Genomic DNA, 26,861 nt, shown 5'->3' with positions numbered 1-26,861 from the left:
CTGTTCCTGGTATGCACCTTGTGTATTGTGCGGGCATTTATGCCAGCCATGTGTGCCCTCAAATATGTACATGTAACTACAGGCCTCATATTCGTGTGTGAGCCAGCTGACCTTTCGTTAACATATATTTGTAGGAGTGTAGTCGCCCACACAGATGGAGGAGGAATCCAGAAACCTTCCATTTGCTGGTTCTCTCACCGGCTGAATACCAGGCTGCAGCAGCCTTGTGAGGCCCTGATGTGGTATTTTGGACCTCAGTAATGGGCTGGTTTTACTCTACAAGGTGGAGTTTTAGTATGTGTGCGTCTCTTTGTGTGTGTGTGTGAATAATTATAGTAGAAAATGGGCAGTGTGGTATGTCCTTCGTAGAGCATGACGTGTAGAGATGGCTTAAATCAACACTGGCATTCCTTTACGAAACATGCTCAGCATCTGCTCATAACACTGTGATAACACACACTCCCTGCCCTAGTGACAGAATGAGCTTCATCCCGCTCAACGGTCGGGCTCTTTGTGTTTTGCTTGCATCCACATTTTGTGAAAGGGGTTTTGGCAATGAAGTAAGCATTCCTGCTGGGGTTGAAGGAGGCAGCCAGACCGCGTGGAGGATGATTACACTCCTGAGGGAAACAGCGGATGCAGTAAGAGAAGGAAACCTAGTTGGGCACATCAGTACTGCATGTTCATCTCCTGCGCTAGCTCCCTCACCTACTTTCAACCGTAATAAACATTTGTAATTGTGTGTCTGATAGAATTGCCTGATTTGATCACTTTTTCCTTCTGGCTTTGTTTTTAAAGTCATCAAAGAACAGATTTTCTAACACGTACAAACATTTTCTTCACTTTGCAACTGCATGTCTCTGAGGTAATGGCAAGCAGTTCTCTTGAGTTGTATCATCACGTCAACTTCTGCTGCTGCATCAGTGGTGTGATCCTTGGCTTGGAACTCTTATCAACCTACTGCTGAGACTTTATTCCACAATGGCAGTAGCACATTATTGGATCCGGGAAAGGGGATGAGGCAAAGATTACTCACTCGGCATCCTTCATTTTTATTGGCATGAGTGTTTTTACGGGATTGCCATTGACTTTTAAATGCAGGGTACACGGATACTCTAAGGGACATTGCCATGCTATTCCCAAACCAGATTCCAGTCAGATGTTAATGACTATTCTGCAACAGTGACACTGCCTTTCCTAAAACACTCTACTGGCAGAGATCCCTCTCAAAGCAGTAGTTTCATTTGCAGTGTTTCTTTGGGACGTGGGCTATTAAAGGCAGTGGCATGCTGACTGATGTTTGGCAGAGGTTCCCCACAGCGACTAGTGGTGCTGTTGTTGCTGCTGGCCAAGTTAGTGGAGAAGCCCACGTGGCAATCTACAGCCACATGTCTGGGGCCCAGCCAACAGAGAGGCGTTTTTTAAAACTCAGGTATGCGGCCTCGCACAGCAGACACTGACATAGTATTATTACGGTGTACTTGTTCTGCTATGAACACTAATGAAGGGAGCGGTTTGTCTTTTGATTCTATCTGACAGTCTTTTTTTTCCTTTAACGTTTTACTATTCCATTGTGAACAACAAGTACGTGTTGAAAACAGCAGGAGCAAAGCTAATTAACGTTAGCGGTTAGCTATTGGCAGTGTAAATAAGCCACATAGAGAAGACATAAATCAGACTTTTGCTGCAGATATATTATATTTCCCGAAGCAATCACAGAGATCCGGCCTTAAAAATGTAATATTCTAATGCACATTACTTTTCCATTACGAGCTTATGTTGGCATAGCAGTACTTTAAACTGAGGTCACTGTGGAGTAAGGCAACAATCTTTAACACTAATTCCACATGCCATCAATCAGCAGCCTATAAAGCAATCCCACCTCTGCAGTGTATCAACTACTGTATGTAAGAATGGCAGTACAGCAGGAGGTGTTAAAGGATTCGCTCGTTAGCCAGTAATAGAACTAGCTTAGTCAAGGTTTACATTACAGCTTGTATTTTCCTGGGTAATCAGTTTTGTTTACAAGAACTCATTTTCTACAATGCACCCTTGGGGTCGATTTGCATTCATTGTTCAGTCTTCTGGAGTTTTTGTTGTGTGGTTGACTCATTACGGAAAATGAGCTTTCCTTTATGGGACAGCTCTTTGCAGAGTGTTGGTTTGGAGTGAGACTGTGCTTGATGTTTGATACACGCTGTCATGATACACACACATCGCAAGCAGGATTTGTGTTTTTTGTTCTCTCTTTTGGGTTTTATGTCACCATAAGTACACATCATTGTTGAGGAGTTTACTAATAAATCAGCCTCAGTTGGCCAAACAACATAGATTCACAACAGTGTTTAAATGTATTCCTGACAATAGAAATGACATCCTTTCTTTTTGCTTGCTGTTGTGTCGTGTCTTGTTTACTCCTCGGGGACAGGTGCTCAGCAGTATTGATATGGAGGCACTCCCCATGAATTTTAAAGCCCTTTGATTAACAGTGAGCCATGTGAAACACTAATGAAATTTCCGAAACGCATCCTTTGTAAAAGATTATGCATCTTGCCATGCAGTGTTCTCAAATATTGACTTAAATGCCAACAAGGGATCTAAAATTTGGATTTTGTTACTGCATGACAAATCAATCAAGTAGCTTATGAAAGCAATGACATGTCAGGGGTAAGACAATGTAATAAAATAATATGAATGACAACAGGAAGGGTTTAATAAAAACAAAATTCAATAAATGTCTTTCACACACCAGCTGCAATATTTATGATGGGTTTATAGCCAGTGAACAAATGGGAGATAATAATCAGCACGGGTAGGATTTCCGAGAAAAACAATGATTTTCTTTTGCTTTTTACAGAAAGCAATATAAAAACAAGCTTCTAAAACTGAAAAACTCCACTAACACCTGTAATATAAAAGCTTTGTTGTGAGACGATCACGCTTTGGCTTGTGCATTTTAATCAGGGTCATCAGAATGACCTCTTCAGACTAATTCCCCTCTCCAAGCATCTTGAAAGTGGGTAAAGTTGAACTCAACACTCTGCATATCTCCCATCTCCTCAGAGCCACGGTGGTGCAGAAGAAAATAATGCAAATGACCATCTGCTACTGTGAGTTCGTACTTCCAGTCTGTTCTGTATAAGGACAGGTCTGCACTCAGCTGCACCTGCATGGAGCTCGGTTAGCATATATGTGCCAACTGGTTGGCATGTGGGTGATACACATGAGGGGAGGAAATATGAGGACTTTTTATATCCTCTATTTCACTGACAGTAAAGTAACACTGTGTGTTTAGACAGAGTGCACATGAAGCTAAGCTGGAGTAGACAACAATACAGCCTCGAGCTGTAGCCAGACACTTGTACAGAGTGTGGCTAATTGCAGTGTCTCATATCTGAGAGTTGGACTGGATGCAGTGGAGCAACTGTACACGAGTACTGTTGTGTATGCATGTGTGAATTATGTGAGGAACATGAAAAATAAATTAACACTATCCAGTCTCACAATATGGAATTGGAGCCACATGTCTGGCTGTATATTATATACTTTTTATAGAGTCTGAAGCTGAATAAAATGCTGCATTATGGTACATGTTGTGTCACTAGAGAAATGCTTGAGTTTCAAAGCGCTGTATGTCCTTCATTCATTATATTTATATGTCCATAAAGAAGTTCCAGTCTTTAGAAGTTAATCCATCTTGTGAGCCAAGGACACACATAGCCTCCTACCATTTAAAAAAAGTTGAATACCATATTTTGCAAAAGTAGACATAACTTTTATCAAGCGATGTTACGCTGTTGCATTTTAACTGAGTGGCTAGAAACCCTTTTGTAAAGCATCCAGCCGAGGCTCTTTCTCTCCTGTGGTACGAAGGCGCGTCAGTATTTCCCATTGTTTAATCTGTTTACGGTCATGTTGTGTTTTGTCCGCTCAGACGACAGGTGACGGGGATCAGGTCACACGCAGTCGTGTAAACACTGTTGGCAGTTTACAAAGGTAATCCACCCTTACTGTATTTACCTACTCCACGTACAGTCATGTGGGGACCGCCTACCGAGAGACTGCCCTCATCTGAAGGTCAAAACAGCACACACGTAGAAAAAGAGCGAGGTCACTGCTGTGTAACTATTTGCATTGCCAGAGGCCTATAATGCACGGTTCCCCGAGGACATGCACGTCCTGTGGACTGGAAGGATTGGTAAACTGGTCACAATACCGCTCCAGCATAAGTAGCCTTCTCGGATAAAGGGAACAAATCAATAGCAAGCGTCCCAACGTCTCCCTATCTGCTTCCCTTTTAGCCCGAAGATGCAACTGTTTCTCTTTTTTTTGTTGGCATAATGAATATTTATGCTGCTCTGTTGAACTAGTTACACAGTTTTTTCTCTAATTTGCTGCAGTTTCATCCTCATTTTATGCTTTATAATGAGCCTTGACTTTGAAGTTCAGGAATAGTATGAGTGCCATTATGCTTCATTTTTAAAGTACTGTCGGGGTGTATTTGTAAGAGCCTCGAGAGTTTAGACTTACCGTCGTATTACAAATAGTAAAACTGAGGTCATACACAGTTCAGGTTGTGTAATGTTGCAACAAGGAAAGGATTTGCTGCTGTCCTCTGTTTTTAACCCAGTTTGAGAGTAAAACATGTCAGAGTTTCAGCACGCATCCATCCCCGCTAATGAGAGACAGCCCAAGGAGAGCACAGTGACTGTCAGCTCTGCTCAGCGTGGAATTGATAGAACTTAATTTCCGACAGATTTCTCGGCTGCGGCTTCTGTCTGCATTGTTGTGCTGCAGGGAGAGATTATCAGATTATCTCTCAATAAGGAAAAACGACGAAGAAAGATGCATAGACTCAAAAGTGTGAGATTCTTCCCTACTCGCAGCAAGGCGTCTATTTAAGTGTACAGCTGTGTGTCGGCTTTCTTTGAGTCGTAGCTCTGCAGATGGCTGTTGAGGAAAGTCGTTGGAGATCCAAGCACCAGGTTGATGTTGTGCTTGTACTGAAATATCCCACATTCAGGAGCTACTGACAGTGTTGACTTCTAACATGTTAACATACTCTGCTTTCTCAGGCGTTCTTCAAGCTAAAATGCTAATATGTGTGGTTGCTGTATGTTCATACACACATGAACTCTGTCTGACCCCTGTCCGTATAATACTAAAGCTTTTTTCTACAGTGCTCCCATTGTGCCACAAATTGGCACAATGTCATATCTTTCTCAATTCTGTTCCCCACAGTGAAGAGTATATGAGCAGTCTTCACTTCCCCTGAGGGAATGTTAGCCAGTTGAAGGTTGAAGCAGTGAAAAGGTGGGGGGTGCAAGTGGTTCTTTGCCGAAGGCCTATGACCATTAATGGGCTATTGCCCCCTATGAGGTGGGGGCATGAAGTGACCATTCATCATAGCCACGTCCACGTGTCATCAGACTCGCCTGTCCCCTTCCTCTGCGACCGCACAGGCAGATTAGGCATCACGACAAGAGGCACTCACTGGCAAGACTCTTCTTTCCTTTCTCCTCTCCTCCGTATATCTCCTCTACTCTTCCCATTCCCCTTCCCAGAACCAATCCCATTCCAATGCTGTGTTCTCCTTCCAGCAACCATACACAACCTGAACTCTGGTTGCACTCTCCTCTAATCCACCGCCAGTCTTATCTCAGCACAGCAACAATAGCCACAGAGCAGGCACAGCTCAGAACCACAGCCTAGAGAAAAATAGCTTCACTCCCACAAGGCTCTGGGACCCTCTGCATCCAACAGCGTCAGCCAAGCAGCCTGTCACTGCTTCACATTAAGTCCTCCTCACTGCGTGTCGCGAAAAGATTCCAGCTTCTCTGTGTTTGACCGTCGTCCAAATGGAATTTCTATTACTGCAGTGCAATTGACAGCAACGGCAAATGACTAATCGCATCTGTACTTGTGTTGCCTTGTCATTATGCTGATCTACTGCTCGTGTTTTTGTTTGTTCACTGTAGAGTTGCACAAGTTAGCTGCGAGGACTCTCCTGTGATTCATGTAGGTAGACGGGCACCTTTCCAAGCCGCTGTCCTCATTCATCTCCTATTAATGAGCTTTCACCTCAGTCCTAACGAGCTGTAATTGCACTTGTGCTCCACATAGGATCAATGCCACCGTCCATGCAGTGGCCCTGCAGAGGAAAGGCATTTACATAGGTGAAGCATTGCCGTGTTACACAGCCAGGCAGCATCAAATCACAGGGGGTCCCTCAAGGGATGCTACATTATCCCATGTTTGACAGCAAATCCAGTTAATTACTCATTACTGGATGTCTGACTTTGGTAATTAGCAATCCTTTCAATGATAACGGGAAACTTAATTCCATTTTAAGCTTGTCTGTCTTGACCTCCTGCTGTTTCAAAGTTGAATTCAGCATCTGTTTTTAGCCATGCTAGTGGCATGCTCCAGGGATGTCAGTGTGATCCCCTGGTTGACATGTGTGAAATATCTTGACAACTATAAGATGGATTGCCACAAAATCTGGTAGTTTCCTAGATAATTCATTTAAATGATGTTGATGATCCCTTGACAGCAAAGTGTTGACTTGTCCTTTAAAATATTGTATAGACATTCATGGTTCCCAGGTGATGTCACAAGCAGGTTGGGGCTTGTGTTGACTGTTTGGTGGATTGTTAGGTCATTTGGTGCAGAAGTTCAGGGTCCCCAGAGAACGAATTGTTAATGGTTTATACCCAAAAACCTGCACAACTAATGACCCTCTTTTCTCATTATTGTCATTATGCTAACATGCTAAACTAAGATGGTACTAACGTTGTCCCTGCTGAGTATCAACATGCTAGTGAGCATCATTGTGAGCATGCTGATTTGCGGATACCATACTTACATCAGTCTTGTTTTGTACACAAGCGTACTATGGATTTCCCAACACTAGCAACAGGGATTACACCCAAGAACCAAGAAAGCTACGTTGAAGAGTTGCAACATGAAAATGATTTGGAAAGCATGATTCTAATGCAATAAAGTTTACTGCAGAATCAGTGGTCTGCAACTCATAAATCACATAACAGGTTATTTTCATCAGTAGTGAGCTTTCAAGTGATGTGTGTTCATTATCTGCTGAATACAGAGAGACCTTCACTGCTGTGCATATTTATTATTCTTGCCACTCTCTCCTTGTGTCTGTTTCTCCCACTCTCTCTTCTCATCACTCTCCTCGACTTCCTGTCGCAGTCTCTTTGTTTATTTCTCCCTCTGTGACAAACTTGCATCACCTGCCTGTCTCTAATTTTCCATTTTCCCTCCCTTTTTCTATTCACTCGCTGTCTCTCTTTGTCTCTTTTTTTTGGTCGTACATCCCCACAGTCTCGCTCCGACGCTCCCCTCTCTTCCTCTCTGTCTCTGTCTCTCTGTTACTTTGTCTGGCTTACTTCCATCATCACCCGCCTCCCTCTTGTTTTTTGCGTTGTTTTTGTGGTCTCCTTAGGCTTACTCTTGCTCCAGTAAGGGAATTAGTCCATATACATGTCAGTGTATTGTGGAAGACACCATTCAGCTTCTATTCCCTCAGGACATCTGGGGAAACTGCACATTTACTCATACACAAGTGCACACTCCCACACAGGCATGCCTTCACTCGGATATTACATGCAACTGGCTGCACAATCTTTTTTTAATGTTCTTGATTTTCTGTTTCTATATCCTGTCCTTGAACAAATGGATACACCTTTGTGGCTTGTTTAAAACACCGTTTAGATAGATTTCCTAACATTATTTCATAATGCGCCTTTGTCCGTCAACAAATATGTTTTTCAACTGAAACAGAAAGGCATTCAGAAGAAAGCAAAAACCCAAAAATAGTGCTGCAAGACCCAAAATACTCTCATCTCTGGGCCAAGCATGAGTAGACTGTCTGAGCTTTGGCTTCCAGGCTTCCCAAAAGTATATGTATCCGTGTGACAGACAGGCAGGCAGAGACCTCGGAGTGTACCCGGTACCCACCGCAAGCTGGGCACAGTGTGAGCCAGGAGGTATAAGGAGACGGAGAGAACAAACGGCATGGCTGCTTTTATTCTGTCTGCAGGAGGCTGATGGAGATGCAGCAGCACACAGACACACGAGTACAGAAACCTTGAAAATGGACAAACCTGTCATGTTCAGAGAAAGAAATGGGCGAATCAAAGCTTATTGATTGCAGACAGTTTATAAATTGTCTCTAAATATCAAATCAAGTATAAAATGTTGAAATTTTGAAGGCTGTAAAAAAACAAAACAAAAAGACGTATGACAGAAGCACACATGATAATTTATTCCTTTTGTCTTCTTTTGTTCCTTCAAAAACACTGAGACATGAAAATGAAATCAAAATTGGGGCGAGATTTGAACACAAAGCTGACAGGGTTGTTTTGTCTTTGCTTATCGTAACTATTCTCCCAGAAGTCTTTGGGGAATAGTTTGCGAAGAAAGCCGCCTCTCAGCTCTAGTCACTAAGCAGAAAGCCACTCAGCAGCAGGCCGCCACGGGTCAAGGAGCAAACACCTTCCCTTGTCAGCCAGCTCTCTGACTGACACACAATACCTGTGGGTGGCCCCCGATATAGCTCAAATCGCTGACTGCCGCCACGACATCGACCCTGTTCACTCTTCACAGACCTGGACAATCAAACCGAATGAACTCAAAGCTACAGAAAAGTCTCACTGCTACATATGAGCCCTGCTGCAGCCTTCCTGAACGTGTGTCTTTGTCACGCAACAAGATTTACAGATCACAGATGGCTAAGGTTACAACATGCATTCACTTGCAGCTCCGCACTATGTAATGTAATTAATGTGTTTGAATTAGGGCTGAACAATTCATCAAATTTTCTCAAAATCGCAATATGTAATATCAAAATACCGTATCGTAGGGCTGCAGAGATGTCCTGGCCGACTAATCGTATTATACAGACTTCCAAAAAAATAGTATCGAGTATTTTACTATAATGTAAACACAGTTACCCATTTCCCTCATGTGTATGTTGTCATCGTCTTCAGATGGAGATCCACCTTGTTGATCACCTCTCTGAAGTGACAACAGGGGTTCAGGTATTCTTTAAGAGTGACTGAGCTCGGGGAGTACATCCTTGAAGCCTGAGTATTTTCTGGCCATTGTTTTCATGGGGTGTAAAGTCAATCGCATTTAATCCTTCACTAGTGCACAAAGGATCCCCTCAATCAAATCCAGATATTCACTGTGCCTCTGCAGGCGCTTGCAGCAGCAAATTGTCTCCTGGCTCCATAGGAGTGGGTGGCAGTCAACCAGAGAGGCAGATAAATGTGTTTTTCCTTTACATATTTGAAGCTTTAGCCTTGCAATAAAAACACATTTATGCAGTTGTTTGCTACTTTCTTGCAAACGCAATCACTTGTTGGTAATAATGGAGGAGGAGGACGAGTAAGACAGGATTGGTCTGGAGGATGAGGGCTGGATGGCTCAGGCAGTCCTTTATGTGCAGCAGGATGCGGCTGCCAGGTTGGTTGCTGTTAATGTTTTTGATTTAATCCAGAGCACTCTGCCTGCCATGGGCACGGCTGTGATGATAGGTCCAGAGGGCTCCTATTGGGCTCCTCTCCCACAGGATTAATCTCTCGGGTTCATGAACCAGAGAGGAAGATGATAACAAAGACTGGAGCCGTCACTTCTTTCAAAGATTAGTGCTTCTCCTCTTCTGATTTTTTTACTTGCATGTGCAAACCTACATTCAACTGTTGAGTTATAACAGCCAGTATCCGTGTCTTTTCTCATTAGGGTAAGAGGGTTTGTAGCTCAAATGCAGCTGTTTGGTTTTTCAGCTGTATGCTCTGCTGCCCCCCCCCCCCCCCACACACACACACATCTTCTTTTAGTGGCACTAAACAGATGGCTGTGGTCAGTGCTGCTGCTGCCGCTACATGACTGTTGAAGCCCAGTGGAGTGTGGCACACTTTCTAGATGTTTAATTGTTTCTTAAAATACTTGCAGCACTCAAAACTTTGAAGCAGCTTCTAGCTGCATAAGTGGCCTTTTTAAAATCTCCTTTTCTTCACCTTTCTGTAAAATATTTGGACAATAGGTGGAACATTGCATGCTTTTCGGGTATGAATGTCGGGGTTGTGAAAGCTAAGTAAGCGAGGGGCAAAAAGCATAAGAGAGGAAATGCAGCATCTGGACAGGAACTCTGACATCCGGGGAGGGGGAGGTACGAGGCTGATCAAGGAAGGGTGCGGTGTCTGACCTCTGATCCTAAACAGAGAGTAGAGGTCAAAGACAGGAGATAGACTGCAGCTGTGTTGCAACATGCAACCCCACTGTCATGCCAATCACTGTAATTTGCCTAGACAGATGTATCCCCACCCATTTTACCAAGCATGCCTTAACAGGAGCTGACGGAGGTAAAGAAAATAGTGACGGATGGAAGGAAATCATTTAAAATAAAAAAAGACGATGGGAAGAAGGTCAACGACACACGAGGCCTCATTCCTGGGAGCTAGCAGGGAGTCTCAATCCACCGCAGCAGTTTATGGAAGGCAACGTGCCTCCATTTAAAGGGTTCTTCCCAAAAGATTTACTCGCCACCCCACCAGTAATACCCTCCTCCCATCCCACTCTCATTTTACCTCCTCTGGCAGCCTCCCTTTGCTTCTTTCACCCTCTTCCAGAGCTATTTGTTCTTCTGCGGGGGAGGTAGGACCTAATCATGCCAGAATCTCGTAATACCAAGTCTTTTAACTGCTAGATCAAAGAGTGCGAGTTTGCCTAATGCGGGATTATGCTGAGATACGGGACTTGGCAACCTCACCTCACTCCACCCCCCCGCTTCCACCACCACCACCACCACCACCGGCGGGTAGCTCCATTAGGCTCCACGCATTGCTCATTTTTCCGCAAGAGCTCCCTTGGGCTAAGAGGCAATTATGCAGTAGTATGGCATAATATTTCATTCTCTTCACATTGCATTACTCTATGGTGGTGCTGGCCACTAACAGCTTCATGTGGCCCAGGAGGAAGGGTGCAGGCTGCTAACAACTTCATATGAGTAAAGGGAGATTGGAGAGGGGAGGCGGAGGAGGAGGCGGAGGAGGAGGCGGAGGGAAAGGGAGAAGAGGAGAGTTCTCAAGGGCACGATGCTTCATTAGGAGTCAGGTCTATTTCACCTCCTTACATGGAGAATAAAATGGTTTGCATGCATCCTAGTTTAGCTAAAAATGAATTAAAAAAACATGAACATATGCAGCGGATTCATGATTCTGAACGTATGTACACATTTTATATGGAGAAAGTCATATTCAGGCAGCAGTTTGAAATGTTAAAATGTTTTTTTTTTTGATGTGCTGATTCACTATTTTTTCTCAGAAACGTGATTTTCACAGCCTCTTTGAAATGTTTGAGATAAGCCTGGCAGCTGTATGAGATTAAATATCTCATACAGCGACCAGGCATCCTTCAAGGCTGTGTCTGTCTAACTCATGATTTTAAATGTATGCTGTAGAAAGAATCAAACAGCAGACAAACCAGAGATGGTGGATTTGTTCCAGGAAGTATTTACTGGTGCATGTACTGAGGAGCCCGTCTGCCATCATTTGTTTTTGCCCAACCACTATAGTAGATGATTTTGCCCCCCACTTTGAGGGACTAGTAGCTTTTTGGTCCAACGATTTATTTCCTGGCACAGCGAGTCATTCCTCGCTGTCTATCTTTGGTTGAGTGGCACACGTTGCAAAGTAGCTGCTTTTTGAGAGGTTGTGCTTCAAGCTGTTGAGTAGAATATTTATATAATATATATATTGTTTTATACTGTGGAGGAAATCGCCTTCCTCCATCTCAGGTTTTTAAAGGTATATGAAAATTGTCCATCGTGAGGAATTTTGCAGGGCTTAAGTACGGCTGTGTTCGAAATTGCTTTCTAATGTACTGCCTACTCAATTAACGATTAAGTATGTTATTCCAGAAGACTGTTCATCCTGAAGTATACTCAAGCAAGACTCCATCACATGACCACTCGGTGCTTAAGTGCAAAGCATGACATCTATAACTATAACCCTGATTGCCAGGAGGAACAGCCCTACCACTGCTACGGCTCTAAGAATAGCAAAGTCAGCAGTAAATTATTAGTGTAGTGTTATAGGTGTATATATTTCTTTGGGTGGGACATCGTGGGAACAAGGTTAAAAAAAAGTTTGTGCTTTCTCTTCATCTCTGTTCTGACAGAAGGCATGTGCAGCCGGGGGCAGGGCTGCTCAGAGGTGATCTTTCTGTACTCAGGGGGGGTTACACTATGTGCTTTTGCAGGTGCTCAGGCCCCCAGGCCCCCCCTCTTTACACCTTATTTCAACACTCTCTTCTGCTTTCCGCTTCTGTCATCAGTTGTTCTACAACAGCAAACTGTCACTATCATTCACTACATGTAAGAGGCCCCTTCTATACCTCTCGCACCTCCTCACAACATTTAGATGCGTTACTTCCGCACCGTTGCTGGTGTGGCATTTGGGATATAAAATGAGGGTGAGAGATGCCCAGCATCCATTCATTTGTCCTGAGGGCCTGTGAACACAGTACCTGTAGCATAGCCATCTGATGTCGTCATTCAGGCAGTGCAACACTGGGCAACTTATGGACAACTTCAGTGGACGATGTTTTCCTCGGCACAAGAACTCGTTTTTTGCCCATGTTCAGTTTATTCCAGGAATCGTTCCATTCCAGCCATAACCGCTGACATTGTTGCTGGGCTTACAGCAGGCTTCTCATTTTAAGATAGAGCAAAGCAAATCAACTCTTTAGCCTGATAGACAATTAGTGCACTTTAACCTGCAACTGTCATTGGCTGTGAATGCAGCCACATAACAACAAGCATGCAAGAAGCTGAACATGTGAGTTTGAGAATATTTTGTCTCCCAGTTGAATCCGTTGAAATATCACCAAACATGCATCATATGCTACAGGCTACAAGAAATGTGCAAGTCAGGATTTACAAAATGTGTTGCTTTAGTGTTTTGTAAGTGCTGTCATAAATCCTCATTTCTCATATGCCGATGGTGTTTTTGCCCCTCGGAGGCATTTTCATCTATAAAGTTTTATGACAGAAACCCAGCATTAACGACCAGTCTTTCTCCTTGTTTGTAGAAATACGATCTGGGGGGCGAGGACCTAAGGAAGGACCAGGGAGGCAGCTGCCCCTGTACGACACGCCGTATGAGCCAGCCGAGAACGGCGGAGACTGTGACCCTGACATGCGCTGCCCCAGAGAGAGTCGGCTGCCCCAGGATGACGAGCGACCCCCTGAGGAGTATGACCAACCCTGGGAGTGGAAGAAAGAGAGGATTTCCAAAGCCTTTGCAGGTACAAAAATAACCACCAACATAATATATGACACGAGGAGAAGTAGCTAAAACAAATCAGTAACTAAATGACTTTGATGGGAGAAATACACATCCTCCATGCTTTGCTCTATCTTGCAGAATCATTATAGGAGTACAAGCTTTGTGAATACTAATCGAAAGACGTTTCTATTTTTAAATATTGCAAAAATCCTTTCTGGTATATACTCTTTGTACTGTTGTCAAAAGCTCAGACAGTGACCATGTAAACTAATCCAGTTTAGAGATGACTGCATTTCTGTGAGGGTTGCCTTATTTAAATATCAAGCGTTTAACACTATGCAATCTGAAACTGTTTATCTCCTGCTTTACTAACCCAGATGTCTGTTTTTCCGGCTCTAACACATTTGACTTTGGCTTCTGTCAGGTTGTGAGGGTTCTGCTGCTGCTGCTTTAAACTCCCTGTTAACGCTTCTTTTCTCTGCCTCTGTCAAAGCACCCGCTAAGTTCACTTGCAGGTGTCCAGTCTACTGTTTGCTGTTTTGATCCAACGGCTGCCTGTTTAAACTAAGATTATACTTGTGCTGCTCCGGGTGGCATGAATGGTTGTGCAGGTGCATGTAGGTGCAGGTAGTCGCTGTGGTTTGAGAGCTTCAGCATGGCTAACACAGCCATAACATGAAACAGGGCTGTTCCTGGAAAGAATATGGCTTTGGAATATAAATAGTGCACCCCAAATTAAAATAGACTCGTTATAATAAAAGGAAATCAGCAACCCATGACTCTTATTTTTCATCGCCCCTTTTCTCTTTATATTTTTCTTTTTATCCTTGAACAGCTCTGCTTTGTTATGACTGCATTAGCTACGAGGGTTCTGTAAGTGGCACTGGATCAGGTCCCCACGGAGGAAAGGACTGCAACTCTAAATCCCTCACAGGTACCATTGGAGACGGGGCTGGGGAGTGTCTCTTGTTTGTCTGTATATTCATCTTAGACTTTGATGCCTGAACCTTACGGGTTACACTGAATCTTGCTGTTTAGGGGTTTATGTCTTACTTAAATCCTCAGCACGCAGGTTAGAAATGTCCTTCAGAATTGTTCATACAAGTGTGTTTTGCAGGTAAATTAGAGGTTGTAAGTTTTGGTAAACACTGCAAAAATTATCATGCAAGCCCTAATTTCTCAAATTCAAATTTAGCCGCACAGTATGTTGACAAAAGGTCACCCACTTCAAATGCGAATCACCTGTGCTTTGGAAGCATGATCAGGATGCTGCTAGTGTCGTTGCCCAGTGCCACTTTATAAATATACTTTAAATCAGCCTTGCAGTTTACACTTGAGTGACCGGTGCACAGGCCGAAGTGAGTGACTCTGTTGACTCCACCGACGCTGTGGAAAGATAATAATTAACACTGCAGAAAAACACTGAAATATTGTGTTTAATTCTGTGGGAATGTTCAGCACACAAACGTGAGTCAGCTCATAAGGACCTTCAATGAATGAACCTCTTTTAATTACAGCTGAATGAAAGAAGCCATTAAAAATGAGCATTGGCCCACATTGTGGAATACAGCTGGGAAAATAAGTTGCCAAGTTTGTGATTAGTTTTTACACTTGGAAGAGTAATCGAGCTTTACCGAAGTGTAAATGTAATCTCACAGAGCGAGACACAATATGAAAATAATGGACATTTTCTTCATTATGTTTTGATCAAATTCTATTTTCTTGTTCATTCTTTTCTCTCCATGTATTCCTCTATTGTATGTCTCTATTCATTTCCCTTCTGTTTGCTGTGGGAGCACTGCATTCTATTTATGGCATTTCAATAAAGCAAGATGTATTAGTAGAAAGGATGAGCGCAGGATGAAACCACAGGGGTGTTTAGCTGCTGATTGGTAGTTAAAGATGGTAAAATGAAAGTACGTTCACACACCGATGTGGTCAAAAGTTTCTATACAGTGATGTCGAGGCTTATTAATGAACTATTATACGGTACCACTGAGCTTGAATGTACAACATCGAAACATGTCTTATACAAAAACCTCAAACTTTCATAGACCATCAATAATAGAGCAAATCCATCCAAGGACTTTATAAGAGCAGCAACAGGGAATGTATTTGTATATAAGGGAATTTTCTTGATCTTAATACATTTTTTATCAATTTCCAGCTAACGGCAAATATTTTTCTTTTTAATATAACTTAGTTGAGACGTCACCAGCAGTGGTAGAGTGTAGAGAGGCAGATGTGAACTGGACTTCACTGTAGTATGTAATATGTTTAAGTGCGTGTAAAGTCTCTTATGTGGCATTACCTTGTAGCTCATCCATCTCATTAGTGGTAGACCAACAAGAGGCTTGAGGGAGTATTTAGTGCAAACCTGCATGTTATGAGCAGTACCAACCTCCTGTACCTCCTTACTTAAAGATACCATCACGATTCCAAGCAAATTAGAAAAGTTGACGTGATTTATTTCCTTGTTTTGAAAACTTTAAAACTTTAAAAAGATGCAGTTCTGACAGGCAGAGCAGGTTCAAACTCTCCGTGTGTTTCTTTGTCACTTAATTTTAGTTTCCTGTTTTCTTCTGTGTATTGTTGGCGCTGAGGTCTTCATAGGAGTCGCACTGTTCTGCCACTGATTAGTGAAAGAAGCGATGCTGCATCCTTAATTACTTTCCTCTCCCTCATTATTTTTCTGTCAAGCAGCACTCAGAAGAGTTTGTATAGGGTGCTATTTACTAACACATCCCTCTTTCAACTCCCCCTTTTTACAGATAGTGTCACTCTTTTGATGATGACTAATTTAATTTCCATTGGATGTCAAAGTGTTGGCTGGGAATTGAAAAGATAAGTCTTTCAAAGACTAAAGCTGCAGTCCATGGAGTCCTTTGATTTATTACACATCTTCACTTTGTGTTGTGAAATAATTACCCACTATGTGGAAGACAGAAAAGGGAAGAATGATGAGAAGACGTCTTTTGAAACGAGCCTTGTCAACACAGGCTTGTTTCTCTTGCAGGTGTCGGTGTAGACCGGCCTTGGATCCCGACATCAAGGGGCTTAGAGAAAGTTTCCCAGCTTTCAAGGCTGGAGCATATGTGCCTGCACCTGAGGCTCTGATCTTTGCAACCAGCTTACCTGTAATGTTAAGAAATGACACCTTGCTCAGTATTTAAGTCCACTTGTGAGCCAGTTCTTTAGGACTCTTGACAATCCCTCTTTACCAGTCATCCCTGTTTCATCCCTCCCACCATTAGCTGGCTCAACAGCTGTTCCACAACACTGATGTTGATGAATTTTCGATCTAATCAGTTTTCTAAAGCCATAAAAATACTCGCTATCACATTTCTCAAAGAGGCAGTATTGCATTGTCTTGCGTCCGCACTCAAAGCAGGGTTACTTGGGGTTTATGAAATGTTAGACTGGAGTCATGAGGTCATGGGCTTTACTTTAAGTTAGAGCTTGATACGCCTGGACATGTTTGCTCAAGTAGTTGTGGAATCCAGGTTGGGATTGGATTTCACGGTGGATTTAAGAGTTTTATATTTGACTTTCTGTTGTGAAACCTGCAGCTAGATATTGTTTGGTCTCTTTTAAATCAGGGCCATGTGGGTTTGGTGGTATCAGCATTATCAGAGGTGTATTTCCTGAACTGTTTCTAGTTGTTGGAGCTTGATGTGAGAGTTGTTATGGCTACACCAAGGGCGCAAATCAATCAAAACAGATATAAACATATTGCATAAGCCACCTGTTTATGAAGGATGATGACACATTATTATATTGTTTTACAGCGTTTAGTTTGGCCTGTGTGATTTCCTGACTGCTCATACTGCCCTACTGAGCGCCAATGTGGTGATGTTGCCGTGTCCCCAGATGTCAGCATTTAAGTTGGCATATAAAAATGTTTTCAGATGACTGTTTCAGACTGATTTCAAGCACCTCTGTGGGCAGACGGCCTTTTTAAAAGTCATTAAACTAAACTAAAGCTCCCTGTGCTGTTAGCTTTCTAGAGAGCAATTTCCCACAGTTATGTTCCTGAAGCTGCTGAAGCACTTTATGGCTGTGTAATATCAATGACTAATGATACTGCTCACCGTTTGGATTTCGGAGCCACTTTTCTGCGCTCATCAAAACCTTCACAGTTTATATTCCAACAATTACGTGGAAAATCAAAGTGTCTGCAAACAAAGTGTTTACAGATAATGCAAAAAGATGCGCAGCCTTTCTTAACCAGTCGGTGGGTGCAAAAGAACGAAAGGGGGATTAGAGAAGTACAAAGTGCCGCCTACGCCCGCCCGCCACAGTGATGCATTGTAATGCTTTCTGCATAAAAGACTATTTGTCTTCATTAATGATAGGGGAGGGAGAGAAGACTATTGCTCCCTGCTGCAGACACTTTTCCTGGGCTGTCGCTGCCTGCCTGCTCACTCGCCTCCTCACAACACTTTGTCTGGCGGTATTATTCACTATTGGGCTATCTACTGACAGGTATACAATGGTATGTAAATTCCCTGCCTTGTTAGGGTGTTGGGGGGCTGTGTACTTGCCGTTTGGTTAATCACTCATCCTTGCTGTCCCCCCCCCCCTCACACACACACTCTTTATGCTGAACCCACACTCACCACAGCCTCTTTGCTGCCTCCCTCCTGGCTGCTGAGACGGTGATGGATGAGCCTCGAGGTGAAGAGTGAGGAAGACACATTAGAATTTGACCATATGAAGAAGCCTGCATGTGGGCTCGCATGTCCGTCAGTGTAAGCCCAAATGCTTTGACTCTGCACATGGCACGCTCACTCACTCACACACCCAGACATGGCCACGCCGCCAACGGAAATCTGAGCCTCGTCACAGCGCGACTGGGATCGAGAGCCATTGTCACTTAATCTCTTTGGCCTCTGTTACCTGCTACTAACTCCTTATACTTGGCTCCCGGCCAGCGGGGTACCATGCATTTAACACAGGAGATAAGGGAAGGCGCTGTAGCTTGCTCCCTCAGGTCTTGGGGAGCTTTATGGTTTTTTAATGAATCTTCATGGGCTTAACGACCCAGAAACTTGAGGCTTAAGTCTAATGTCCTAAAATAAATAATTGATTCAGTTACAGTCCTGCACTGGTTATTTGCCCCCGGGTTAAAGCCAGCTGTTTTGTGGGTGCCATGGCTCTGTTTCTCTCTGCTAGGCAGATCTGGTGTCCCACGCTGTCTGTCACTCCTCAGCTCTGTCTCTGGCCTCTGCAGCAACAGTCTGCTGATAACCTTCCTGACGGACCTCTTTCAACAGCCTCAAATGTGTCCTGCCTTCTTTTTACCGAGCGCTGCCACAGGTCTTATCTTCACTCACACACATTGGCCACACACAACAGCACTGTACACCTCCCTCACAAAGTATGGAAGCAGCCCCCCCCCCTGGAAGCTCCTGCTGGCCGGACGATAGAAGAGCATGAAAAAGGCCTTGCCACTTTCAATTTTAATACACAATCTTTCAAAACAGATCTGTGGTTTGAAAAATGAGCTGGACCGTATAATGTGACGGATAGAGTATGTGCAGAATTATGAGTTGGCATTTCAGTTCCCCCGGAGCATTGCACAGTTGTTATCTGTGATGATTTGGGTGGCGTCTAACACGTCTTCAGAAAAGGCTGGTTTTGTTTCCCGAGCTCTTCTGCTCATAATGCGCAGCATAAACATTGCAATCTTCCAGCTTGTTCTGAATATGCATGCAATTAGCCGACCAAATTAAGCAGAACTAAATTAAATGGAGTTGGTGGAAACAAGCATAGCTGGTGATTTATGGTGCTGCACTGTTTACAGTGATGAAGTGCCATGGGCTAATGAAAAGCCTGGGTCAACAAATACCTCGACTTAAAATAGATCTGCTACTGGGAGAACAAAGGGAAGGTAAACACAGATAAAGGAACCCTTGCCCATTGTTCAAGTATTCTGTGGTTCTTTTGATGAACTGTAGTCAACATCCAGGCCGTGAAACAAATAATTAATCAGCTGCAGTGTTTACAGCTGACTGCATGTCCACCCGCAGGTGGGTGCTCAACCTGGCAGTGTCCAGTCCACGTGACATCCTGCCAACGTCTCCAAAGCTACACACAATGTTCCTATTTGAAGTCTTAACATTCTTCTGTAGTTGACTCGAACGACGTGTCCTTTGTCGATTTTAAAATCGTTAATAGCCTATTTCCCCATGTCAACAGTAGGCGTCGTGTACTAATATAGATTGAGGATTATGCAGATGAGAGATGGCGTATTGATCTACATGCAGTCAGACGACATGACAAAGTTGTAGTAATCTATTTATATATTCCCTCAGAAATAGTCTTCTTTCATTTGGCTCTACATGATTTCTGCGTCTTTTCATGCAAGAAAATGAATTACAAACACTGCCGCCAATAATTACAATAATCCAAGTTTAATTGTATTTAATCGTCATATATTTGGACAGAGGCTCTCTTTGTTGTGCTACACAGGCTTTGCTTAAAGTGCTTTGCAATGAGCAGATTTACCCACTTAAATAACCAATTAAAAGAAAGACAAAGTCACATGATTTGGACAAAGTGAGTGGAATTTATGTTTCTGCCCGATATTCACTTCCAGTCTCTAAAACCCTTCACCTGTTGTTAACACATGTTCCATCCACAGAGCTGATGATCAGTGGAAATGTGCTATAAACGGGTTTATGTGTTGAGCCTTCAGGTTGATTTGTAAATCATCTCTCGCGTGCTGCTGTTGTCACCTCGGTCCTGAATTTGAATGTGTCCCTGCAGAATGCTACAAGATGCATTCATCCATGTAGCAAACTGGCATCTAGAGTCAATGATTATTCCAGGCCTCGGGGCTGGCAGTATTTTTAAATGTGTTATAAAGGTGAGGGAGAATCCAGTCAGCCAGAGTAAAAAAAACACAAAGAAACACCTGGGTATTGAATCAGCCTGCCTTAATTTTCACAATGCTAAATGCTATTATTCAGCTGTGCAACCGAGCAAATCTGAGCCGCACTCGCTCACATAGTCTCACAGTGAGGCTGCAGAGTGGAGGCAGCCTTCTGCTCCCCCAAACAATTACACGCTAATCTGCAATGTGAAATGAGTATTAGGCTTTTAATCTCATAGGAAGAGAGTCCCCTACTTCACCCCAAAGTAGTGGATGTTATATTATCTCAAAGAGTTTCTGACCTTCAGTCTCCGTTCCCCACCCTGCAGCCGCGCCGGCCCACCACCCCACATGTCTCCCATCGTGGTGGACCGCAAGCAGCTCCTTCCTCCAGCCACCTTTTCTCCAGATTATCCCCCTGACACCGCGGGCCTAGCTATTTAATTGCTTGTCGGATTGAATATTCTCCAGTTTCCTCCTTCATCTAGCCTGCAGATATTGCTTCTCATTAGCATGTCCCGTACCACAGCAGCTGCAATTCCTTGTAGGGTGGAAGACTGACGAGTCCATAACAATATGCTGTTCTTCCGACTGTACACCAGCCAATACAGCACAGTGACACACTAATGGTTATAATGAGGTGCTTTTCCTCTTAGCTGAGTGGTAAATACAGACTTATTAGCAATGAATCTTTAATTCAAAGTTATTAACTTTCTCTACTGTGGGAAATGATCGTACATAAATGTCACTTTAACCGACAGCAACACTACAGAAATAAGACCCCAGTGGTGGAGACAAAAACAACTTCAACTTATTGACCTGTGCCAAAGTGCTGTTTAATATCTGCTGCTGCTCGCCCACGTCCTCCTGGGTCAAACAAGGACCGCCATCGCCCTCACATGACTGATGGGACTGATGATGTTCAGTAAAGCTGTCACATTGAGGATTTCAGAGCACTGTGATACATGGAAGTCTAGGCGAACACTGTTTTGCCGATGTTATCCCATACTTCTATTGTATTCATCTACAACGTGAGTTTTTGGCCTTTTGTTGAAGCAAATCTGGTCATTGTTCTTAGTATATTATTTGAGTTTTCATATTTTGTTCTTATATTTGTTTGTAGTTTCTTTTTGCAACACCTGCATTATTTGTTCTTTCTGAAACTTTAAGAAGCTTATAAGAGCTTAGTATTTGGTCTTTAAGGGTATTGTCTAACAAAAGTATCAACCAGATTGATGACACTGTTTTTAGTTTACTTTCATCTACTGCAGTAACATCTCCAGCACCATGGACAGTGACATTAAGATGTTCTTAATAGCACTGCGAGTTGCCTCACTTGAAGATCTGTGTTTGAAGATTCATGTAAAACTCCTCATCAAGTCATATAATTATACATAACACTCTTAACTTCCCCAGGAACACACGGTGGACTGTTGCTGGACTATATATCTGAATTAGCCTTTGTTGCTAACACTAGCTTTTTCTTAGATGATGAAAAACCCGTCCCCTCTCCACCCCCTGTGTTAAAGATGCTCAGCTATTTACCCTGTCTGTATACGAAGCATACATTATTTAAAGAGTGAAGCCCGGGGAGTGTCCACTGCCAGGATGGATTGTTCTGAAGTACTTTCCAGTGAAGGATATTGTCTACATTGTTGTTTATCTTAATATAGAGGCCTATAAGGTCTTTTTTTTTTTTCAAACTCAGCACTTGGAGTATCAGCAGAGTGTATGCGGATGCACTGTGTCAGTGACTATTTATAGCTGAGCTCCAGGCAGTTCTATATAATATAGTCTGCACTTTAAATGTGCAGCATTGTATTATGTAGTTCTACCTCTTTGGTAAAGTCTGTCTTACAGGACTTTGTGCATAACTTCTTGTAAATGTAGAGATTTAAGTTAGTCTGGATTGTTGAGTGAGAGCCAATGGAGGTAAAGAGGCCAGAGGGCCCAACCTGTCAGGTAGGGTTGGGGGTATATCAGCATTTTATGGAATCCAAATCTTCCAATCTTCCAAATGCCGAAGTTGAGCTTTAATCGTTTGTAAGTAACCTTTGACCATTAGCCCGTAGGTCCTATAGGGCACCTGCTATCACAACACAACCCTACTTACTCGTAAACTAACTTCAATTATTTTCCAGTCATGTGGTTTTCCTTTCCCTTTCTAGTCCACAGCTTCTGCTGATTCTTGGATCACAATACAAACCAGCTCTCTCCCACAATGCTGGCATCTTCTGCCTTTAATCTTTTTTTCACTTACCCCTTCTTGCTGTTCTCTTGTTTCCTCTGTTTCCTGTCATAACTTCCCTTTCCTCACTCCGTTTGTCGTTGTCCATTTATGCCTCTTGTTGCTGTCCTCTCCTTCCCTCCATCTCTCCTCTGGTGACATGGGCGACACTTGCAGTAGAGATTAAAGTGATCAAGGACCTACCGTGGCCCCCTCCTGTTGGGCAGCTCAACACCAGCCCTCCCCTGGTGGAGGAGCTGGAGTCTCCCTCCCAGACAGCTCAGCCCTCGCCAGGACAGACGAGCTGTGACCAGCACCACCATGGTGGGTGTTGGTGTTCACATTGTCCAGCGTCTTTCCCATCAATTACCCCCCCCCCCCCCCCTTCCATCCATCCATCCATCCATTATCCATCCATCCGTCCGTCCATCCATCCGATCCCTTTAATGTGGTTAAATATCTGTATTTCTGATTGTATTAAGGAACGCTTTGAGTGGTCAAGAGTGTGTATACGTTCACTAAGTCTTATGTTGCATATCTGGACTTCAACATGACCATTTTCATGGATGCCATGGAAAAAAAAAAAACATAACTGGATTCAGATTCAGTCATTACTCAAAACATGTAAAAGTCAGAACAAGAACATCACAACAACTTAAGTCTGTTATGGTGTGCCCTGGTGGTTTAAGGCAGTAATGGCTGACGGCAAAAAACTCCTCCCTAGACTCTGTACCTGTGGCCAGAGGGGAGGAGGTTGAGGCTGAGGCATGGGTTGAGGGTATGGCAGGGGTTGTGTGTTGTGGTCAGTGCTGTGAATGGTGGCTGTGTGTGTCAATGAGGGCTGGGAGTCCGGAGGCATGTTGGTGATTTTTAGGATCTTGTTTCTATTAGTGAGGTTAAGCATGTTGGAATAACAGGTGGTGCATCACATTATATTTGGCCAATAATCCTGCTGCTGAACTGGAAACAGAATATATTTCTTGTATCATCCTTTACAACACTTAGCAGCAGTTCAGAATGTGAAAGTGCCCGTTTTCACTGAACTGGTCAGTGATGACTTACTGAGAGAGCTGACGTCTTTTAGAAGCACTGTATAATATGACTTTAGCTAGTGGCTCAGTAATGACTGCACTTTTCCATCTGGATTACATGTGGCAGAAAATCACTAATTCTTGTGCAGGTTTTAGGGTTGAAGGCTCATTAGTTTTAATTGTGCTGAACTGCCTTCTGCATGCGTAATTGCCATTCACTGTGACCCCCATTTCCTCTTGTCAACATACTCATAACCGTCCCAGATGTCCCTCTGGCCCGCTGTTCCCGACAGCTCTACATGAATTGAAAAATCAAACTCATTTCCACTTCTTGACTTGAGTCTCTTCACCTCAGGTTTTACCATAATGTGTCATCTTATCAAACACAATGGACAAGTAATCATCTGTTTGCAACCGATAGAGCCATTAGTTGATTTGTGAAGCACACGTTTGACTGCTGTAATTACCCGAGGAGGGAAAGAAGGACGTGTAGCAGAACTAATGGCAGGAATGGGATTTCCCCTAGAAGAGTGGGAAGACTTGTAGTGAGAACATGTAAGAGGACACCGCTGTGTGCTATAGGCGAGGACAGGGCAAGGAGTTGATTTATATCCATAAATCCATGGGAAAGGTTCTGGTTCCCTCTGTGATGTCAGTGGGTTTAAGATTGGCGTCCAGCTGTAAAGTGATCCTCTCTCTGTCTGAGCCAGTGTGGCCCCACTCTACAACTTTGGGGTCAAAGGCCAGTTTGGCAGACAGAGGGGGGGAGGGGATGGGCGGCCCCTACGACCCCTGTGAATACAGTTACAATGCACTCTTTTGACCTCGGGTGTACAGGCAGACCCTTAGTCACACACCGAGACCTTAGTCAGCCGGACTGCTTACATTCTCCACATGTGTGTGTGTGTGTGTGTGTGTGTGTGTGTGTGTGTGTGTGTGTGTGTGTGTGTGTGTTGTGTGTGTGTGTGTGTGTGTGTGTGTGTGTGTGTGTGTTTCTTGAGGTTTGCTCCAATCTATACCAGGAAAAAACAATATCCATTACAGTTCAGGGAAATCTGCTTTATCCTTCCAACCTCATTATCAAAATGTAAATGCGTCTTGACAGGGCAGATATTACATCTACATATAAATGGAGGGCCCTTTTCTCTGACTATAATGAGGAGCTTTTGTTTTTTGACATGAATGAATTATCCCACGCTTTGAAGCGTTCCTCTTTTACCTTCTCCTTCCTCTAATCTAAGAAGACTTAAAAAAAACAACAAAGTCATTAAAAGTTATCCAGATTTGTATTATAAATAGATCCACTCGCTGACACTTTGCAGGGTCATTACATTTTCTTAAAAAAAACCTAATTAGAGTTTCATTTTTGGGATTTATGTAAAAGAAGAAAGCATATTCCTAGATGGTACATTCACCAGAGATTAACGTCTGGATTCAGCGGCGGCACCGAGGCTCTAAAAATATATTATTAAAAGCCGTCCAACAAATCATTATTTGAGTTCCTGATACACATAATTAATACCAACATAAAAGTGAGTGATTTTTAAAGCTGCCAGTACCTGGGGTATCATACCACGCTGAGCATTATTTGTAGCGTGCCGTGCATTCTAATGAGTCTTAGGCCTGTTAATCATTTCACACGTCCACGTCCTAAAACTACATTTTCACCTCATAATACGGCGGTCGATGGCACACTTCACCCCTCAGACTACTCATGCTTTTGATAGAAGTACCATTAGTAAATGAGAATTAATTAGAGCTTAATTAGAGAAATGTGTGCAGAGGGGGAAGAGGAGATGTCAGGCTGAAGCCTCGTGCACTTTAATGTAACTACATTTCTGCTTTTTCTCCTGCTTTATCTTTTTAATATTGTGGCCCTAACACCCTTGAAAAGTCTACCATTTCATTTAATAGTGTTCCCTTTGCTTGTTGTTGTGTTTTATGGCCACTATAAGTCTCTCTCTCCATATTCTCATGGCATTATTGTGTCTCGTGTATTGTGCTGTGCTTTGCTGAATTACATTGCAGCACTTTATGTTGTGGATTGGTCTCGGTGTAATCATGGAAATGTCATTTTGACCTCTGTGTTTATCTGTGTCCTAGACAATCGGCTCCCTCTCTCACTTACGCTCCCTCCTCAACCTCCTCTGTGCTTCATAGATCCCTCTAAAGGAAGCTATGTGTTTGAAGGGGGCAGGCCTTTCGGCCATCAGTCACCATCTGACTGACAGTTCAATCTGATACACAGATTCCATTTGCTGTGCTTTACAAGCAACAATACTGATAACACACAGATGCCCCTGCACATTTATGCACGTATCTTTGTGCGTGTGTGTGACGGCACGTGTGTGTGTGTGTGTGCGTGTGTGTGTGTGTGCACCCTTTTGTCTCTCTTAAGCTGCCTCTCAGGGGTTTTGTTCTCCTCAGGGCCAATCCTCTCGTCAGTCTCCTGTCAGCCATGTTTCAGACTGTGTGCTCCAGAGAATGAAAAGGGGAATGACTTTGGCTCGCTCTCTATATTCAGCCTTAAAACATCCTTCTACCCCAATTTGAAACTATAGTGTTAGTAAAATGGCTGGCCTTCAGACATGTGTTCATTCACTGTTGAGCAAACAAAATGATAGCTTTTCTTTTTTCAGGTTAATACTGTTCTTGTAGAACGATGCACTCTGCCTGTGGAAAAGACTCGGCTCTGACGGGGAAGGTTGATAGGGTGAGCTTCTCTGAGAATAACCACTCAACCCTTTCTAGGAGGAGGAGGGGAAAAAAGGTTTAATCAAGGTCAAATAAAGCACTGAATGTGTTGAATGTGGGGAAGAGTAGGAATTAGCGGGCGCGCTGGGAGAATGGAGGAAATGTGAAGAGCTGAGGTCAGACAGAAGGCTGAGTGGGCTATAGATACACTGAGAGATGGACTGTGAGGGAAACCTAGATGGCAACATTCATCCTTAGGCCACACTAGCAGAGACCTTCTTCCAGCCATTTGTTAAGATCACTGCTGATCTTAACAAATGTTATGTTCAAAGTGCATGTTGTATCCAATTTGTATATGAACATATAATGTTCGTAGGTAAAGTTTAACAATGTTGTTGAAGATCAGACATAATCAGTGATGGTTCTGCATCAGGAGCGTCAGAAACAGTGGAGATAACAGATCAAAGCTGTTACTGCTCTGTCTATCAGACGAGCAGACATTCCTCCACAGTCCATTCCCCACAATCTTCTGCTGTCCTTGATCAACAAAAACAGGACTGGAGTGAAGAAAGAAACGCTGAGGGAGAAAAGAGGAAAGGCTGGACGTATACAAACAGGAAGAGAGAAATTGAAAGCGAAGGAGGGAGAGAGAGAGAGAGAGAGAGAGAGAGAGAAATTGGCGGCGTCTTGGTGTTGTGATCTGTCAGCGTTGACGGGGA

At 43.3% G+C, this 26,861-nt stretch overlaps 1 protein-coding gene across 3 annotated transcripts in view; it reads left to right on the top strand.

Moving 5' to 3' along the window:
* shf (Src homology 2 domain containing F) overlaps positions 1–26,861 on the top strand; it is a 90,292-nt gene that overhangs the window by 50,775 nt on the left and 12,656 nt on the right. The window contains exons 3-4 of one of the 3 annotated variants that reach the window (XM_029455479.1): positions 13,117–13,332; positions 22,595–22,741. In XM_029455479.1, the coding sequence (XP_029311339.1) occupies positions 13,117–13,332; positions 22,595–22,741 (363 nt within the window). Of the gene's footprint in view, positions 1–13,116; positions 13,333–14,148; positions 14,248–22,594; positions 22,742–26,861 lie in introns of all 3 variants that reach the window. The other 2 variants (XM_029455480.1, XM_029455481.1) reach the window with 2 other exon arrangements.

The sequence above is a fragment of the Cottoperca gobio genome, chromosome 3 (assembly GCF_900634415.1).
Source record: "Cottoperca gobio chromosome 3, fCotGob3.1, whole genome shotgun sequence".
NCBI classification, from domain to species: Eukaryota; Metazoa; Chordata; class Actinopteri; order Perciformes; family Bovichtidae; genus Cottoperca; species Cottoperca gobio.
This window is presented reverse-complemented; position numbering and strand designations above follow the sequence as displayed.